A 22,442-nucleotide genomic window follows, 5' to 3' on the forward strand; every position below is an offset into this window, starting at 1 on the left:
TTTGTACGGACACAAGCAAAGCAAACATAATTTTGATATAGCGTAACATTTTTTTGTTTATGATGTAACAAATTAAAGGATATTTCGTTCATAAAAAACAATATAAATACTCCTTTTTGTAAATACATAGCCTTAAGGTCCGGAAAATGAAATAACGGATCAAGATATATATGCAAATATAATAACTTAATAAACAATATATAATATTGTAATTGAGTTATGTAAGTCAAATGAATTGATATCAAAAGTAAATATTATATAACATATTTTATATATTGGTGGTAGGGCTTTGTGCAAGCATGTCTGGGTAGGTACCACCCACTTATCAGTTGTTCTATAGCCAAACAACGGTACTCAGTATTGTTGTGTTGCGGTTTGAAGGGTGAGTGAGCCAGTGTAACTACAGGTACAAGGGACATCTTAGTTCCTAAAGTTGGTGACACATTGGCGTTGTAAGGAATAGTTAATATTTTTTACAGCGTCATTGTCTATGGGTGATGGTGACCACTTACCATCAGGTGACCCATATGCTCGTACGCCGACCTATTCCATAAAAAAAATGAGGATGGGCGAATAATTTGCGACTGTTATTATTATTATGGTTAAAGAAATCTTGCAACAACTAATGATGGTAGGGTTTTCTAATGAAAAGATACACGGTACCACATTTCACCACTTTTTTATGTTAGGAAACTCATAAGACTTTTTACAACCGAGAAAAAGTACGCGTTTGTTCGTTTCCAAAAATAATTTTAGAAAATGTAACCAAATATTTGCGGCCGAACATGTATATTAAAAATGTTCTCCTGAAAATAAACCGGTTTTAATTGTTATAGCTCACTAACGCCTTCCGTTTGAAATTGGAACGCGATTAAAATATTTTTAGTCCGTAAAACTAGCTTTGCAAAAATATATTTACACGATTCTTAATGTTTTTGTTGTAATCTTGAAAAGTTTCAATTAATCGAAGTTCTTTATTCGAAGTTATGATTCTTGTTTTTGTTCTCAATGCAATTTAGCTCTATGATAAAGACGAAGTTATTTAACCAGGAAATAATATTCTGTAGACTTATTTCTAAACGAACTAAGTTGTTATAATATTATCGTTCTTTTTCGGGTCTTAGAATCATACTCTTGAATGAAATAGGACGTATTAATAGATTTATGAATAAGACTAAAAGAGATTTGAAAACATAAATATGAGTAATGAAATGCTTTCATTATTTGAAGTTCTATTTATTCACACAGGCTGACATGGAAACTGCATGACTAAGAGACTGGCTGTGTCGCCAATTAAGTGTCAAGTTGTTCGAAATATAAAACCACGTTCCATTATTTTAGAATGTTTATTTTTATGCAAATTCAAATTGCGAATATTTAATTTTTATTTGTGTGATTGTTGTTGCTCAGTGTTTATTTACTGTAGTAATAACTAAATGACTGCATGAAATTAAAAACAATTTTAATTACGTTGAAGAAGTAGAACTTATAAAGAGCGTACATAAGCACACGCACATCATTTTTTTATTGTTTCAATTACCTAATTGCAAAAAACGTAGTGGTACACGTATGCTTTCTATCATATTTTGAAATTCGAAATGGACGCTTTGAGAAAAAAACGAAAGCTGACGTAAAAACGGTTCATATTCACTTTGTCAAATAGCTTGATTGACAGAGCAATTAGGCGTTATACCCGAGAAAATATGAAGGTTTAAGTTCTGCAATTTTTAACTCATATTCCGAAGTTGCTTCGTACGATCTCGTATTCGTTTTCGCAAGTCCAATTTCGATGCTCTTGATTTTTACAGATTTTTTTACATTTCCACGTGTTTCAAGTTAGGTCACTTTCCAAGGATATCTGTGTGTTCTATGTACGTTGTTTGTGAATAATTTTTTTTTCTGTTTACATGCCATGAGGTCACGTTGTGATATTGATATCCGTTTTATAGCTGACTTTTTATGGAAGCTGATGAGATGTCTATTGATAGTGTTCATTCATAAATTGTACAAAGATTATTATTCATCAATATAAAGACATTATATAAGACTACGAGTCACCCGCGACTTCGCACGCTTTTAGGGTATTAGTTGACATTGAGTTGAGTTAGGCAAAAAAGTTGCTGCATACCAAATTGTCTCAAATTCGGTTCAGCGGTTTGGTTTTTGGTTCATTTGTATAATAAAATTCCACAGACATTTTTAACTTTGCCGTCTCATAAATTCAAATCGTTTATAAAAAATACATTGGTGAAAAAGGCGTATTATTCGATACAAGATTTTGTAGATGATAAAAAAGCGTGGAATTAATACCTCTTGACTTCCAGGCAGCATATATTAATTTAATAAGTGTATTAACTAACATGACTGTATTTTTTTAAATGTTGAAAAAGAGTAACTACTGAGTTTCTTGCTGGTTCTTCTCGGTAGAATCTACTTTCCGAACCGGTGGTAGCTTCACTTAATTGTTAAATGACGATTCAAAAGTGCTTGTAAAAGCCCACTTGAATAAAGTATACTTTGATTTTGATTTTTTTTTATTTTAAATAGTGACAGACAGACAGACAAACAGAGTTACTTTCGCATTTAGAATATTAGTAAAGATTACCTAATATATAAATAACCAAATTAAATAAAATATTTTGTTTAAATGTTATGAAAATATAAAAATACTCACTGTGAAAAGTTCACCAAACGAGATAACTTTAGTAGCATCTTTCAGCTCAGGCGGGAGGAGACTCTTGCACGGAGATTTTCCGTACTCATGAATAATTTCACACAGCTCCTTCATTTCTGTGCACACTCTCGCTTGTGCCTCTGCTCCTCTGTACTCTGTCATGGAACCCGGGATTGGTCTTAAACAAGCCAAAAAGACACTTTTAAATAATTTTTTCTATAAAAACAAAGACATAAGCCTGTAAATTTCCCACCGCTGGGCGAAGGCTAAGGCCTCCTCTCCCTTTAAGGAGAAGGTTTGGAACGACTGTTTGGAAGAAATTAGACACATGCAGGTTTCCTCACGATACTTTTCCTTCAACATAAATGAAGCACTTGAATATTCAGTGGTGCCTACTTGGGTTTGAACCCGATATATAATCGGTAAATAAATAAAATAATAATTTAGAAGGAATCGTCGTGGGTCAGTTTCGTAGCAAATAATCTAAACCAAGAGCATTTTCTAAAGTAGTATGGCCATGTAGCGCGTTGACCTAAAGACTATGTCGCAAGAAAGTGCCTTGATATGTTTGATTATGAAACTTCCAGGCGCCCAAGGAAGCAATGAAAGAATTTAGATGTCCTTTACATAAGAGCCAATGGATATACATAGGATCGCGCTAAAGATCGTGCAAACCGGAGTAGACCTATTCGGAAGGCAGTAGTTGGGATTAATAAATACCAGACAGAAGAAGAAGAATAAAGTGGTCGTCAACGTATGGCACAACACAATCTATTTTTATACAATACTAGTAGTCGCCCGTGTCAAACTTCCAGGCGCCCAAGGAAGCAATGAAAGAATTTGGATGTCCTTTACATAAGAGCCAATGGATATACATAGGATCGCGCTTAAGATCGTGCAAACCGGAGTAGACCTATTCGGAAGGCAGTAGTTGGGATTAATAAATACCAGACAGAAGAAGAAGAATAAAGTGGTCGTCAACGTATGGCACAACATAATCTATTTATATACAATAAAGGAAAAATAAAGGAAAGGATACATATATAGAAACACTGGAAGAAAAAATTGAAAATATCGAAAGGTTGCTCAATAAAACCACAGTGGAAATACGTAATGTTCCGAAGACTGAAAGGGAATCGCATCAAGACCTCGAAAATATATTGAAGCAAATATGTAGTTCCTTAAAAATCACAATTCCTACAACAGATATTAAAAACTTATATAGAGTAAATTCGAAAACAAATAATGGGAATATAATACTTCAACTATCTAGTACTATTCAAAAGGACAATATGATTAAGGCGAACAAAGCTTATAACAAGCAACACCCAAACAACAAATTAAACACATCAACCATAGGCCTTCCAGGAGAATCAGTGCCAATATATATCTCCGAAGTCTTGAGTCAAAAAAACAAAAAACTATATTACTTGACAAGAAAATTCGCCAAGGAACAAGGAATAAAATACTGTTGGATTTCTCGTGGTAAAATTCTAATAAGGAAGAAGGACGGAGAGAAGATTATAAACATAAAAAATGAAGGGCAACTCGAGCTTTCAAAAATTAATAATATTTGACTAAATTGTGTACATCACTTGGTGATCAAAACTACTTTCCAAATATCATATGACAATCACCCCAAAACAATACTCAAACTCTCATACATACATACAACAATACAACTCTCACATTACACTCAACCTTATACAAATAATTTAAACCGAACACAAATAAGCGGAAGGTTACAGGTATGTCTTTTAATCTTGTTAATAGTTATTATAACTTTGAAATACGCTATAGTCCCATTTCTTGGACCACGTCCTAATATCATAAAAAACTGTTTACACTATCGCAGTAGAAATTCTATTTCTACCCGAATCCTAACTAATCAAAAAATGAAATTAATACATTTTCTTAAATTTATATTACATAAAATTATTATTATAATAATAATTACCTGCTGGGAAATTTTTAAAGACTTTTGCGTAAGATCTATTATTATAATTCAATACTGACAATATATCTTTACAACTCGACCAAGTGAATAATGTTGAATGTGTAGGCATAGAGGATCCTTCAACATTTAAATCTTTCATTTGTGAGGACGGTAAAAGAAGTAATTCACTGACATTGCTAACGATTAACATATGTAGCATTAATCATAATTTAGACAAATTATTACTCTTCGTATCGACTCTAGAAGTTAATATAGATATCCTTATCCTAACGGAATGTAGAACTAATACTGACACAATGACTAACCCACCCAACATAAATAATTATAATATGTTTTTTACAAAAAATAAATTAAACCAAAACGATGGAGTAGTTGTATATGTTCGTCAAAGTATTTATTGTAATGCATATGAACCGCATATTCTTGAAGGGAACTGCTTAATCATTACAATAAACAATGACTATTCGATAGTATGTTCCTACAGGCCTCCTTGCTTCCCAAATATAAATATATACTTAAGCTCATTATATGATATATTAATACAGCTACATACTAAAAATATTATATTTACCGGGGATATCAATATCAATTTAATGCCAGATAGTTCTTCCAAATTCGTAGGGGACTACCTGAATTTAATGGCGTTGTTTAACCTAAGACAAGCAATTAATTTACCTACTAGACCTATTTCTAACACATGCTTGGATCATTTTATGATTAAATGTAATAAATACTGCAAAACATTTGTTTTTGAGAAACTTACAGACCATTGTCCTATACTATTATATATTGAGGACACTAAAGTTTGCAGGAATGATTCTATGCGTACGTTAAAAAGGCTTAATTACTTAGGAATAGAAGCGGCCATAAAAACACTACAATGGGATAATTATTATAAAATAAAAGATCCAAACGAAGCAGCAAAATTATTGATTTGTGAACTGACAAATATTATTGAGCAGAACACCGTCATTAAGAAACTGTCTAAAAGTAAACAACCGCTAAAACCGTGGATTACAGTAGGTATCATAAGATCGATCAACAAACGTAATAAACTTCATTTAAAATTAAAGAAAAATATGGAAGACCAACAGTTAAAAGAATACTACACTAGATATCGAAATATGTGTCATAAAATATTAAAATATGTAAAAAAAGAATATTACGTAAATAAATTAGAAAAAAACTCTAACAATCTAAAAAAGACTTGGGAAATAATTAAAGATGTTTGCAATTTAGACCCTGGGAATTCCTCACCTATTGACTTATTGAACCTAAAAGAGAGCCCAAGAGCTTCCTTGAATGCAGTAAATTCATTTTTTGCGTCAGTAGGGTATGACCTTGCACAAGTTAAGCTAAATAAAATTGGTGACACAGAAATTAATCTAGCCCGCAAAGCAACCACTGGTGTCTGGGGAACCCACACATCAATGTCATTATTTTTAACAAATCCATTTGAGGTAGAGGAAGCAATACTAAATCTTAAATCTAGCAACTCTGTTGGGTCAGACTCAATACCTACAGGAATAATTAAAAAATACAAAAGTTACCTAATTGAACCCATTACTCATTTAGTTAATTTAAGCTTCGAAACCGGGATCTTCCCCACGATATTCAAAACGTCAATTATTTGTCCAATACTAAAAAGCGGAGATAAAAGACTACCCAATAACTACAGGCCTATTGCTCTTCTTTGTGTCATATCTAAGATTATTGAAAAAATAGTTAATAAAAGACTAATTGCGTACCTAAATAAAAATAACCTCATTTCACCTAATCAATTCGGATTTCGATCGTGAATTTCGGCGGAAGATGCTGTTTTAAAATTAACTTCGACAATAGTATCAAGCCTAGATACAGGTAACTACTGTTTGGGAGTTTTCTTGGACCTCCAAAAGGCATTTGATACTGTTTCGATTCCATTATTACTTAGACGCTTAGAAAACATAGGAATTCGTGGTAAAGCCCTTGAATGGTTCACTAGCTATCTTGTAAATAGAGTCCAAATCGTTCGTGTCGCAGACTACTATAGTGATCCCTACCCATGTGGTTATGGAATACCCCAAGGCAGCACTTTGGGACCTTCACTATTCTTAGTGTATGTCAATGGTCTGTGTGAAATGTCTCTCTCTGATGCAAGTATATTTATGTTCGCCGATGACACAGTAATTCTATTTCATGGTAAGAGTTGGGAACAAATTAAACGTTCAACCGAATCAGAATTAAAAAGGGTGACCAAGTGGCTCGATAACAGTCTTCTCACGCTAAATATTAAGAAAACGAACTACTTATGTTTCAGTAAAACCAACGCCACTCGGCCTGATAATAATTATAGATTGACCATCCATTTACAGAATTGTAATGATAACTCAGAAACATGTTCCTGTGAAATCTTGACTAGGGTCGAAACAACAAAGTACCTAGGGGTCGTGATAGATTGTCGACTGAAATGGGACAGTCAAATTAAAAGCGTTGCTAAGCGTACAAGAAAACTAATTTACGCATTTAAATCACTGAGGACAGTAGCTAGTTCTAAAATTCTTATGTCTACTTATAAAGCCGTATGTCAAAGTGTCATAAGTTACTGCATCTGTGCGTGGGGAGGCGCGTACAAGTCAGCCCTGCTAGAATTAGAACGATCACAACGAACCATCCTCAAAGTTATATTATCACTTCCTCTAAGGCATCCAACAACTGAACTTTACAAGGAAGCCAAAGTATTGAGTGTAAGGAAATTGTTTGTGTTAAGATGCTTATGTAGGTTCCACTTTAAAATTCCAATATCACATAAAACGTCCCAAAAACGACTATTTCAAATTCCGCTACCAAGTACATCTAGTAAATTTGCACAGAAGCACTTCCATTACTATGCTCCATACCTCTATAATAAGTTTATCCGCGATATTGCAAATAACCAAGTTATAACATTTAATAAATTTAAACTTAAAAGAGCCATACTAGCGTGGCTAAATAACCTGGAATATGTCAACCTCGAAAGCTTATTTAAATGAGACAATCACAAATACACACACAATCACACATACATACACAAACACACACACACACACACACACACCTACACATACATGCACACACACACGCACACACACATACACACACAGAGAGACACAAAATAATTTTATATTGTATTACTTTACTTTAACCCTATGAGCATGTTATGTTTGACCTTATTCTTTGTTTGTTTCTTTTGTTTTTTTGTTTGTTTTTTTTTTTTGTTTGTTTTTTTTTTTTTTTTTTTTTTTTATATTTTACTTATGTTAAATGTCCGATGAGTTAGCACTGATTTCTAAAATACAGTTTAATCTAGTTTAGAAATCAGGGATCCAAAAGTGTACAATCATTGTAGTAAGATATAAATGAATAAATGAATAAATGAATAAACAATACTAGTAGTCGCCCGTGTCTTCGCCCGCGTTTTAGGGTGTTGGTTGTCATGCTTAGAACAAAAAAGTAGCCTTAGTCCTTTCTTCGAGTTCAAGTTTGCCTTATACCAAATTTCATCAAATTTGGTTAAGCGGTTTGAACGTAAAAGACCACCATATAGGTACCACCCACTCATCAGTTATTCTTCCGCCAAATAACAGTACTCAGTATTGTTGTGTTTCGGTTTGAAGGGTGAGTGAGCCAGTGTAACTACAGGCACAAGGGACATAACATCACAGATTGGGCAAGAATTTGTCCAAATAAAAATATAACTGAACAGCATAGTAACTTTTGCTTTTATCACATTCATTTGAAAAAACAATTTAAATTTAGTAACAAGGCTTAATTCTTGATTAAATGAAATATTACATCGAGACGTGATTCTTGATGATATTTTTTATTGTTTTAAGATTGCGATCAAAATTTTCCTTTGTAACAATTTGAGTACGAAAACACTTCAATTACCTTTGTATACAAAAGAGCAATCAAGACTTTTATGATATTATAAATCTCATTAACTGTATAAAACCTACACGTATAAGCATAAAGTTTCTGAATTGTTGCGTAAATATAGTCTGTGACTTCAGAAAGTAGATCAAAGTCAATTAAAATATAAAACTATGGCCCAGTGGTTAGAAAACATGAATCTAAACTGATTAATGACTATCGATTTTTCACGTCCCTAATGTTTACGTAATCGAAAGAATCGTGAATGAAAATGTTTCTGCGAGATGTCAATTTACCACATGTTTATCCATCAAACCGCATTGGAGCAGCGTGGTGGAACAAACTCCAAATCTTCTTTTCGAAAAGAGAAGGAACCTTAGCTAAGCAGTGGTACATTTGCATATATGTAGTTACATACTTTAATGTAACTGTTCTGTTTCTTTTTTGAAATAACTATTTTAAAAATATAATTTGAAGAAAATTTTCCAGATCGCCTCCAATAAATGTATAAATAATAATTGATAAGCAAGGATAATGCTTAAATACTTTCACTTTGAATTTCATGTGAAGGTGATACCAACAATACGTGACCCATTTGTTCGATAAGGTAAAAATATAAATAATAAAAAAAAAATCCATGAAAGCTGAAGCAAAAAAAAACGATCTAAATATTCGTGTCTTATGTCAAATTACTTTTTGTCCCATTTGCCGTCGAAACGCTAGACCCTTGGAGAAGTGGTGCAAAAAGCTTCAATACTTTTAAAATACTTTTAAAAGTATAACACCTCGCCTAATTGCTTATCGTTTTTTTTTAAAGGATCGGAATTCCGAATAACATTTTTGCCACAATTCCACAAATTAAAATTTATACAGTAACTATTTTTAATTCATATATTTTTTTTTTTAAGTATTGGACAACATTACCTCCATTACTCTGATCCCAATGTAGCTAGCTAAAGCACTTGTGTTATGGAAAATCAGAAGTAACGAAGGTACCACAAACACCCAGACCCAAGAAGACATAGAAAACTAATAAACCTTCTACATCGACTCGGCCGGGAATTGAACCCGGGACCTCAGAGTGGCGTACCCATGAAAACCGGTGTACACACCACTCGACCGCAGAGGTCGTCACATTGACAATATTTGAGCACTTAATGTAAAAAAAAAACTCTTGATGCAACTAAACTCAATTAGAACTCTTGGCATGAATCAGAAACAAAAAATCGAAGCGCTTCTTTGAGATATTCCTCTGTTATTGTTTCGTTATTTTCGTTCGAGAACGGAAGAAGAGAAATAAAATTCAAGGTTTCAAAGGAATGTTTATCAAACATAGCAAGAACAGCTGGCAACCGAGTCGGTTATCGCGGAAATAGTGACAAGAGATGATTATAAAAAAAATCTTTGATGTAATTCACTGTTTACATTTCGCATAGCTTTGAATTAACCTTCGCGAAATCGTATTCGAAAATCAGAACGACTATTTATCAGCTGAATTAATATGTTATTACGACTTTTTACTTGTAAAGTCCTTTTTATAGAAATCTTCATTTGAAAAAAGTTTGATTCATAATCGGTATTTATGTATATAATTTGTCAGCATATATGTATGTTAATGTTGTGTTGTTTTTGTGTGTTTGTGTATTTGTGTCTGTGTACGTCACTTGAAGGTACTGTATAATATTATATGTTATCAAATAAAATATGTATGTATAGTTGACCACTTGTATATAGTCGATGGAGTATTTATATTTGACAAAAAAAGAAAACAACTTGAAAAATGTCCTCGGTCGAATAGTTCATTCGTTCATTATTTGTTCATTTGATTGTGTGTATTAAAAAAAATCTTGAAAGAATTATTAATTGAAACAAAATCTATTTCATATGTGTTTTAGGGATGCGATGCTTTAGAGCTATGTCGTGAAGGAAATCATCGTCAGGAAACCTGCAATCTGCATGTTATGTCAATTGAAATTCTGCCACACGTATATTTAGCTTATTCCACTTCACATATCCAATATCCGCATTGGAGCAGCTTGAAATAAGCTCCAAACCGGCTCACTCACAGGAAAGGAGGTATTTACCGTGTAAGGGATATTTGCTGGATTTATAATGCTTCATCGTTAAATTATTTAATTAAAAATATATAAATAATCATAATATTATCCTAGATTACAGATGAAATGGCTCATTGGTTAGAATCTTACCCTATGATTGCAGGTTCAAATTCCAAGAAGTAAAGGGTTCGTATGGATATTAAAGTTCATGATTCAACTCGAGCTCTTTGGAGGAAAAAAGCTTAAAAGAGACTAGTACCGGCAGTAGGAGATTAATAAGCTATACTTTATTTTATATATATAAATATAAATAAAGATATGAAATTTTAAATGAGTTTTAATCGCTTTTTTGTATAATTTGTAAATGAAAAATTTTTGAGACACATTAATAAGTCTCTTAAGCTGATATGACGTGTATATCTCTCTTATATTGAAGAGTGTATCCAAAATAGGAGAATACTATTAAATAAAGAGGCTTTCGTCCTGCGGACTTGATCATTTTCCTTTTATACTATAACATATATCATTTAGTAAATTGATCTCATATTTTATGTAAGAAAATAACTTCTAATATATTATTATTGTATATGGATAGGATTTTGAATAGCGTGCTATGATCTGATTACTTCATCTAATAGGGATTAGTCAGTTGTCCCGGCTTCATGTGTTAACTCTGTATATCTATTCTTGATTTACGTTTATAATAAAAATAAAATATGATCAATGAATGAGGTTACATGTCAAATGGACCACCTGATGGTAAGTGGTCATCACCGCCTGTAGCAATTGACGTTATGAGAAATATTCCTTACATCGCTAATGAATACATTTGGAACTAAGATATTATGTGCCCCGTGAGTTGTGCCTGTATACTGGCTCACTCACCCTTCAAATCAGATCAAAAGTATACTAAGCATTGCTGTTTAGACATTTGATGTGTGGGTGGTAACTTCTCAGACAGGCTTGCAACAATGATCAAGTACATTGAAATTGTGTATCTTAATAGTCAAAAAATTATTATAAAAGTTTATTTTGGTGTATTCATTATGTTTAATGGAATTAACGGAACTTTAATTAACGTCTGAATGATACTTCTATCATTCATTAATTCATTCATTCATTCAATTTAAGCGAAACTTTTTTGATCCGTATAACATCTTGAATACAGTATTTCCAATAAGTAATTAATGTTTATACATAATAAATCTGTAATCTAACTGTTAAGGTTAATGCCATGTAATTTGATTTTAGTGATTTTACTGAGGAAGACCCATTTAGAAATTAATTTTAGAAATTCTACCTTTAAGGGGGTGAAAAAGTTTGTACGGAGGTCCGTCATTTTTGAATTTAGAGACTAGAAACTTTTTGGTTTACTGATTAAAAATTAGAAAATAACTATTTAAGGGTTTCTGGATATTACCCTAAGGGGTGAAATACACACACAAGTGCTATAAAAAGAGATCTTAAATTAATGTAATATTTTCATTTAATCTTTTAATATATTCAAGTACCACACGACCAAAGCCATTGGACAACTGATACTAAAGTAAAAACATGAGTTATAATATAAAAACTCATATAAGCTGTAATATAATAAAAAAAATAAAAAAAAGTCACTCACTTTCCATATTCATCCTTTGAAAACGTCGGTTTGGCATTTTTGTCAAAATGGCCGCTGAAAGCGGTTATTTTCTGTAGTTCAGTGTGCGCCTGCGCTTTATTGTCAAATGCTGATATTAAATCTGTTAACGACGAACTCTGTAAACAAGGAATTTATTATTATTAGATACGGTGTGAAATGCGTTGGCAACGTTTATATGTTTAACGTTTAATAATAGCAATAAAAATGACAAATATAATGTTATTGTATTAATCATATTTTATAACGCATCTTTTCTTCGTATTTTGTGTTATCGTAACAATATTTTTATCACTTAACTATCTGAGATAACTAAATTAGATAAAATCAAAATTTCTGTATAATATTAATAAGATTTTTATATCGCACTTTGGTATATTTAGTATTTGGTTTGGATTTAAAAACATTCATTATAAGTATGTATTATTTTTGACTATAGTGGTTGAAAATAATTCTAAAACAAAAGATGAACGAAAAGAACGTTAAATGCGCTTGCAGGAAAAAGTGTGTAACTTAGAGGTTTAATTAATTCATCTTACAATAATAAAAAATAAAAACAATTAATTCAAGGTCGAAGTTTAACAACCCATTTCGGTATATATCGTGTAATTTACGAATATATGGCAAAACATGTACGATACGACTTAATTAGATTACTTAAATTAAGAACATTCCTTAAATTATAAGTTATTAGATTTATAATGAGATATCCTTATGTAACTTAGAACATTTCTGATTATAAACACGTGAACTAGCGGACCACTCTGGCTTCGCACGGGTACTTGATATGGGTTATATTATGACCAAATTATATAAAATCTAGTAGTCTGTATAATTTCATCCAATTCCATTCAGTAGTTTTTTTGGTGAAAGAGTAACTAATGTACATACAGCTGTCATCACAAATATCGCAATTATAATATTAGTAGGACTAAATAAGCAAGGTTTTTGGTCATATTCTATCCTTTGAAGCGTTTATCCGTTCGAGATGAAACTTTGATTAGTTGTTGTTGGGATATTGGCGAGGTGCCTTGGGGGTTAAATCAACTCGTGTGCCTTGACGGCTACCGAATGACGATCTTATCCTGTCACGAACATTCAGCGTGCCGTTCTCTCCGTAGTGTATATATTGTCGCAATAATAGGAAATATATATTATGTGTAAATAAAGTTATATTTTTTGGTTATTTATGATTTTTAGACATTTTTAACTTTACCGTTTCGTAAATTCAAATCGTTTATAAAAAATACATTGGTAAAAAGGCATATTATTCGATACAAGATTTTGTAGATGATAAAAAAGCTTGGAATTAATACCTTTTGACTTCCAGGCAGGATACATTACATACATATATTGTATTTAACTAATATGATTGTATTTTTTAAATGTTGAAAAAGAGTAACTATTGTGTTTCTTGCCGGTTTTTCTCGATAGAATCTGCTTTCCGACCGGTGGTAGCTTCACTTAAATGTTAAATGACGATTCAAAAGTTCTTGCAAAAGCCCACTTGAATAAAGTTTATTTTGATTTTGATTTTATAAATTATTTCAATAAACCATAGTTTCGTTATTCCACATCTGCCTGGCGTTCTATGCCAAACACGTTTTACTTCTTTCTTATACTAGAATTCTTCTGGCACGTCGCCATTCTACATTTTAAGACGTGTTAAAATTTCTTACAAATAAAATTTTATGCTAATTTTTACGTTCACATTTAGACTTTAAAATGAACGATGCTATTGATTAAGACAAAGTTATCTAAGATTTTTTAAACAATTATAAGCTGTCATATAACAAATTGCGTTTAATATGAAGTGACTCAAGTATAAAATATTCAGAACCAAATATAGAAACAGAGATGCAGATCACCAGATGAATAATAATGAACAAAGAACGCTTCACAGTGATGTGCAACAAAGATTAATTATCAACTCTCTAGATTCATTAAACACTGGCCACGATAGATTCAGAGCGATTGATTTGTTTTGTCTATAGGAAATGGAAACTGATAATTTAGTGGCAAATTGTAAACAATTTAGTCTACATGTAGCAAGGTCGTGATCTCATTCACATATTCGAATTTAAATTTTGAAATTTATCCGATTTTATTTATATTAGTTAATAATATACACATGTGTAATATACGTATATAACATATGTAGATGCAAGACATACTCACACACGTAAACACACACACACATCCAAACACACACGCCTATAATATATGCTGTTGTAAGATGTTGATATGGGAGAGCGGTGTCTTCTGGCACAGTTGCATTTAAAAGAAGGCTCCAACATTTACTGTTTAGACGTAATGAGCTGAATATATAGATTTTTGATTTTATTAATGCAAACAAGAACTCATTTTTAATTTTTAATATTTAAATTGACTCATTTAATTGTTTTATTTGAGATTATACTAAGTATTGTTAATAAGTTCGTCGCTCGAACGTGATTGAGGAGCTCGTTATGAACATATTAATTTTCAATTTTTTACATAGTTAAAATAAGATTGACTATTATTTATTAAATATCTATTAAATTAGATACAAAACTAATTAGTATTTCCAGCGAAGATTTTAAATAAACCTATTTTTATACATGAAATATTATAGGCACGGAATATTTTAATGAAAAATTATTTAAAATCAGAGAACACCGAAATCCCGAAATTAACAGCACCTAAATTGTGTAAATCTCTTAAGACCTTTAATGTTTCAGCTGAAATTTAAATATATTTTATTAAAATATTAAACTAGCGTTTGCCTGCATATTTGCTCGAATTTTTAGTTTTATATTAATTTAAAAATATAAATAAATAAAAGAATACTGGACAATATCACATACATTACTCTGATCCCAATATAAGTAGCTAAAGCACTTCTGTGGGAAAACTTTTCGGGAAATCGGAAAAAGTCGGGAATTGAACCCGGGACCTAGGGGTGGCCTATCCATGAAAACCGGTGTACACACTAATCGACCACGGAGGTCGTCACAATAAAAAAAAACTTATATTACGTCATAACTAAAGATTGCCAAAAGATTTGATCTTTTATCATTCGGTATGACATTTTATGGTATATACGATGTTGTGATTAGTTGATAAAATTTTGCAACTCCAAGGAAAATCAATAGATAGCTCGAAGGAGTTCCAGAACCGAGTGTAATGGTAACTTAAACTATGCAATAATATTTCTAGTAAGTTAATTTTACTAGGAATTTCAACACCGTTGAGCACAATTGAATACATACAGTAAATTAAATTAATTCTAAAAGCATATATGTATTTTTATTGTTTGATTGGAATATTTTACAATTAATCATTTTATGTCTGTATACAACATTCAATATTAAAAGTAGCCTGTTAATTTCCCACAGCTGGGCTTTCCTTTTGAAAAGAAGATTTGGATCATATCCACCACACTGCTCCAATGCCAAAATAAATTCTACCACCAACCCGCCAAAAATAACGTTAAACAATGCGAAGTAACCTGCACGCATTGGATGATAATCTGTCATCAACCAATCCACATTGGAGTATAGTGGAGTAAGCTCCAATTGCCCACTTCTGAGACATAAGTTAGTGGGCTGTTACTTTTTTACTTATTAATGATGACTTTAAAAATCTATCTAAATAAATAAATTCGTACGTAAACTTGAAAAGTAAAGGAAAATTTATACCACCGAGTTTTTAAGCCCACAAAGGCAATAAAACCTCTCTGGGGCAAAGTATTCTTTCTATTTAAGATTCTGTGTATATTTTTATTTTATTTATTAAATTTAAATCGTGTGTTATATAAGATGGATTTATAAAGCTTATTATACAACATCATAAAATATATGTAACGATCTTATCCTATTTTTATTCTTAATACTTAGAACATATTTTTTCATCATTGAATTTAATTGTTTACAATAGAAGATTCATTTAATTTTAGACAAATAATAGTTAAATCCAGCCCACTGCCACTTCAGCTTACTAATCCGGTGGGCTATGTCGATGATTTTGGTTGGCCATATTTGTCACAGAACCGATGGGGAAAAGGTGTTCTAGAGTGGAGACCGCGTCTCGGCAGGAGCTGGATGCGAGTAGCCCAAGAACGATCTCAGTGGCGTGCAATTGGAGAGGCCTATGTCCAGCAGTGGACGGAAATAGGCTGATGGATTGGATTGGATTGGAATGGTTAAGTCGTGTTTTACCGGTTCTTAAGTAAAATCTTATTAAGCCGTATATTATATTAATCCTATATCGTAATCATTTAAACTTGCCTTCATTTAAACCACTTGAGTAAAGAATATTTTGTTTTTGTGTTGTCACTGATAAATATTTGGTTTCATATTTCATACTAGCCGGTCGGAATAGCTTCTGTAAATCGGTAACTAGAAGCTTGTGTCATTTAAGAGTATACGAGCGAGTAAAAACTTTTTTTACCACTTTTTATCTCACCCGGTTGAAGCATGATTTTTTTTTAAATACTAGCGATCGCCCCAGCTTTGCACGGATCCAATGATAACAGTAGAAGCTTCTAAAATTATCAGTGTTTCTTTACTATATTGTTCATGAATTATACATATACAAAAACCTTCCTCTATCTATTAAAAAAACCGCATCAAATTCGTTGTGTAGTTTAAAGATTTAAGTATATATAGGGATATAGGGACAAAGAAAGCGACTTTGTTTTATACTAATTATTGATCTTCTTTAAACATAAATATATGTTAAACTATAAAAGGCTATCTGAAGTCGCAGCTATAGTTAGTTAATTAAATAAAATTTAGAATACAACTTTTTCTCAAGAGTTTTTTAGGCAAGCAAAGAATTTAATTTTTTTTTCTACATAATACTTTAAAATAATATTAATTATATTAATGAGGCGACTTGTTCAAAAGCTAGTACAATACACAATACAAATGTGTAATTACAAGAGAAAAACGAATAAAATTAAAACCATATCTTTTGTCATATAGAAAGGCAACTTGATGGTAATCAAATGTTAAATATTTCTTACAAAGTTGGGAAAAAGTAGGTACCTGCTCTTAACTACAGACTTGAGGGACTTAACGGGTGGCTTACTTCTTCAAAGCGAAACAGAATAATAATAAAATACTTTTTATACTTTACTTGGTGGTAGGGCTTTGTGCAAGGCCGTCTGGGTAGGTACCACCCACTCATCAGTTATTCTACCGCCCAAAAACAGCACTCAGTATTGTTGTGTTCCGGTTTAGAGGGTGAGTGCGCCAGTGTAACTACAGGCACAAGGGACATAACATCTTATTTCTCAAGGTTGGGTGCACATTGACGATGTAAGGAATAGTTAATATTTCTTACAGCGTCGTTGTCTATGGGTGATGGTGACCACTTACCATCAGGTAGCCCATATGCTCGTTCGCCAACCACACACAATGTTTTTAATCAAATAATATGTATGATGGACTGAATATCATATGACTAAGGACTTCTGATTCATATGCACAAATGTCATTTACTTATTAAAAATAATAAATAAATAAATATTGGACAATATCACAAACATTACTCTGATCCCAATTTAAGTAAGTGGCTTAAGCACTTGTGTTATGGAAAATCACAAGTAACAACGGACCAACCCAGACCCAAGACAACATACAAAATTAATGAACGTTTTCTACATCGACAGGGCCGAGAATTGAACCCGTTACCTCGGAGTGGCGTACCCATGAAAATCGGTGGACTACTCGACCACGGAGGTCGTCAAACTTATTGAAGATATCATTTTTCGTCGCGTTATGAAATAAAATGATGAGAATGAATTATTATGACGAAGTTTCTCGCTAAACTGTCTATTAAGTGTCAAGTCGTTCGTAACAGACAATTTCAACTTATCTTATTTTACAATGCTACCAATATTTTATTACTTTAAATCGTCAATGTTTAAAGAGCAAGTGTTCATAATAATAATCGTATTATTAATAAGTAGATTGTTATTATTTTATTCATTATTTGCATGCAAAGTTTACCTTTATAATATAAAATTAATTAAGATAATAAAAATTTTATGAACTTCAGTGCATAATTAAAAAATATTAGTATCAAGTAAAGCTCAAGCGTTAATAGCGCAATTGTTTAAGGGCTGTTTAGCGATGTAAAAAGTCTTAAGATCGATCCTATCCCTTTAACTATTACCGTCTCTACTCATAATACAAACTTTAACCTTAAAATGGGGAATTATGAACATCAGTAATATCTCATTTTAATTGGGGCATTGCTTGTATTATTTTAATTTAAAAAAATATGTAGAAAAGTGGCTTTTCAGCTTCTTTACTTCTATTTTTTTTTTAGTTAATAAGTTTCGATTTATTTACAGCTTAGGTATATTATAGGATGGTATTTTCTTTGAAATTTATTTCATTCAAATATGCATCAAGAATAACAAAGTAATTGACGCTTTTCATCATAAATTCTAATTAGATATAGAAAGATTTATACCTGACGGGTTGCCAACACCTGCGGACATTTGGACTCAAAATACGTACTTGGTGATCGCAATTATTCATCACTACTTGAAATATCATTTTATATAATAACAATAAATATGTCCGGTTAAATTTAATCAGTATTGTTAAATAAGATGCATCATCTTCGCTAGTCAATTTTCTTTGTCATTCAAAGTATCAAAAGAAACATAAAAATATTGCAGGAAGTTTTTCTATAATAAATTGTTGCATTGATTATATAAAGGGAAAGGACGATAAGAGGAATGTTCATGTCTTATGTTACATAATAATGACTTCTACTTAATTTTAATATAATATTACACGAATCTCGTAATTATTTCGAAATAAAAATAAAATGTACTTCTGAGAGAAGTATTAACATAAAAGCGTTGCTTTGGACATAAGGAAAAATATCTCGTTGAAATATTATATAATAGTTACGTAAAAAATTATTTTTTTATGAAATAGGTTGGCGGTCGAGCAAATGGGTCACCTGATAGTAAGTGGTCACCAACACCCATAGACAATGACGCTGTAAGAAATATTAACTATTCCTTACATCGTCAATGCGCCACCAATCTTGGGAACTAAGATGTTATGTCCCTTGTGCCTGTAGTTACACTGGCTCACTCACCCTTCAAACCGGAACACAACAATACGGCGTACTGTTGTTTAGCGGTAGAATATCTGATGAGTAGGTCGTACCTACCCAGGCGGGTTTGCACAAAGCCCTACCACCAAGATCTAATGATCGTGATAATTAAAAAAGAATCACTATTAAGAGTTATGATTAATATATATTTTTTTATAATACAACACTATTACACTGAACTGATTACATCCACTTTAAATTTACTTCCAAAATTCCGATAACAGTTCCGTCATCGTTCAAAACGCCTCTTTTCGTAAATCCATAGTGAATATCATAGATTAATCAAGCTCGGCCAATGAAATCGCGTTAATTTTCTATCAAATGTTGTTTGTTCGATTTTCATTTCTATAACGTTTGGAATAGAGTATAAGTATACTTTAACATGTACAACCGAGTATAGTACGACACAAATTAGATATAGCATCAGCAAAATAAAACCGATTACTGCCGATTTACACAACCATTAGAAATAGCTCCCTATCGCGCCATTCGACGCTATACTCGCGACAGAGTAAGCAAGTACATGTAAATCGACGTGTCAAATTGACGAATATATTGGGTCATATGATATTACAAGTTATTAAGTTTGCGCAAAGATCATATTCGCATGAAAAATAAATATTGATAATTTGGGATAGCGTACTCAATTCGGATGTGATCGGTTTTACGAATTTCGCCGATGCTACATCTAAGTTGTGTCGTACTATACGTTACTTATCCGCATATTAATTACAAATTGGAAGAAATTTAAATTAAGAATCAATGCAGGATTAAGAACTAACACATAAAATTGTCAACACAAAAGCTATCAATTGATAAAATTCGAATCGATAAAATAAACTACAAGTTCTTTCAAACAAACCTTTCAAAACTGAACAGATAGAATTACTTATTGTGTTGGCCAAGTATGACAGTGTAGTCTTGTGACGAGTTTAATAATATTCAGGAATACGTGTGGGATTGTAGATCCGTTTGGACGTGAGAGCAATTCATCTCCGTGTTGAAATGAAACGCGAGCGAGTTACACAACAGTTAACTCTAAGCACATGACTATGATGTGATACCATTTATCAAATAAATATAAAGTAATATAATTTTACATTTATTATAACGTTGAATACTACTACATACTACTCTTGTTACATTCTGGTTTTGAGGACACTTCTCGTTCAAAATGAAAATCAAAATGTTCTTTATTCAATTGGGCTCATAAAAAAAACTTCTGACTCAGTGTAAAGCTACCAAAAGTTCGGAAAATATATTCTACCGAGAAGAACCTCAGTAGAAATTCAGTAGTTATTTTTATTAATTTATTTAACCTAGTAATCAATTAATATTAAGTCCATGCTTTTCATATTAATATAATTTTGTACAGAGTAAATTCAATGTTTTTTTGACATATAGCAATATTTGACAGAAATTTATTTGACATAAAAACATCTTAAATCCCACGTTTGACGATGTATAAGGAATGTATCTTCGTAGGTAATACTTCAATATATATAAGACCAAGCGATTAATGTTTACCCTCCAGGTACACCACCCACTTCATATATGTATATTCCAGTCAAACAATGCTCAGTATCCATTGCTGAGTTCCGCTTTGAGATGGTAAGTCAGTGTAACTATAACCAATAGAAGTAATATTTTAGTTCATAATATTGGTGCTGCATTTACGATTTAAGGGAAGTTAACATTACTGACAACCTTTTCGATGGCAACGCTTAAGAGTAACACTTCAGATGGTCAAATTAATAAATAAACAAATATTGAACAATATCACATACATTACTCCGATCAGAATGTATGTAAGTAGCTAAAGCACAAGTAACGTCGGTAACGCCAAGACCCAAGGACCCGGAGAGGCGTGCCCATGAAAACTGTATATTCGTCCACGGAGGTCGTTATTGTGAGGTTGCTAATCAACAACAAACAACAACAACAACAGCCTGTAAATTCCCACTGCTGGGCTAAAGGCCTCCTCTCCCTTTGAGGAGAAGGTTTGGAACATATTCCACCACGCTGTTCCAATGCGGGTTGGTGGAATACACATGAGGCAGAATGTCTATGAAATTTGTCACATGCAGGTTTCCTCACGATGTTTTCCTTCACCGCTGAGCATGAGATGAATTATAAAGACAAATTAAGCACATGAATCAGCGGTGCTTGCCTGGGTTAGAACCCGCAATCATCAGTTAAGATGTACGCGTTCTAACCACTGGGCCATCTTGACTTTTACTCTAAGCAAGTTAATATTTCGTAATGTTACGCCAGGAGTTGCAATTTGTCAATAGTATCGTATACACTTTACAACATAACCTATTGAGTTACTGAGAATGATACATATCAATGTCATCTATATACTACAAGCAACCCGCCCTGGCTTCGCATGGGTGCTATGCTGATACTAAATATACTACAGAATGTTTTAAACGAGCTCAGATTTTCAACGATAAAAACCGCTACGTTTTACGACATCACTTTAGACGTTAAAATTATCTGTATTTCTCTACTCTATTGCACATGTATTATCCATATAAACCTTCCATCTTCGATCTTCCTCTTAAATCAATCTGTTTAAGAGGAAGATCGCTTTGATTTATCTATTTGAAAAACCACATTAAAATCCGCTGTATAATTTTAAAGTTCTAAGTATACATAAGGACGGACAGCGATAAATGACATTTTTTATACTAGGTAATAATAATAATGATGTATACGGTATTATTATTTAGATAGATGGATATAAATTCTCGGGTAGCGATTCAACAATCAAATGGAGAATTTATAGTAAACTTCGACGCGTCACGTTTAGCCAATTACACGAGAGAGAGAAGTTATATTAAGAAATTTCACTTCTACCGTATGATGCTCCATACCCTTTCTTCCTCTGGCACAATAAAAAACCTTTCTTTTTTTTGCAGGAAGCTTTATAGTGGATATAAACTCCTTGGGATAACTTTGGATTTAACAAGATTTTATTGAGCAATTTTTGCTATAAACAAAGTATTCTTTATTCAAATTGAATCATAAAAGCACTTTACATGATGTTACAGTATTGAATTAAATTATAATGATTTCAGGGTAGCCTAGCGATGT

At 32.2% G+C, this 22,442-nt stretch overlaps 1 protein-coding gene across 1 annotated transcript in view; it reads right to left on the reverse strand.

Annotated features, from left to right (window-relative positions):
* The window catches only part of LOC124534790 (actin-binding Rho-activating protein-like), a 40,499-nt gene that overhangs the window by 10,682 nt on the left and 7,375 nt on the right, over nt 1–22,442 (reverse strand). The window contains exons 2-3 of the mRNA XM_047110797.1: nt 12,201–12,337; nt 2,675–2,852 (exon numbers count right to left, since the gene is read on the reverse strand). Coding sequence (XP_046966753.1) covers nt 2,675–2,852; nt 12,201–12,337 — 315 coding nt within the window. The remainder of the gene's footprint in view (nt 1–2,674; nt 2,853–12,200; nt 12,338–22,442) is intronic.

This window comes from Vanessa cardui, chromosome 13 (assembly GCF_905220365.1).
Source record: "Vanessa cardui chromosome 13, ilVanCard2.1, whole genome shotgun sequence".
NCBI classification, from domain to species: domain Eukaryota; kingdom Metazoa; phylum Arthropoda; class Insecta; order Lepidoptera; family Nymphalidae; genus Vanessa; species Vanessa cardui.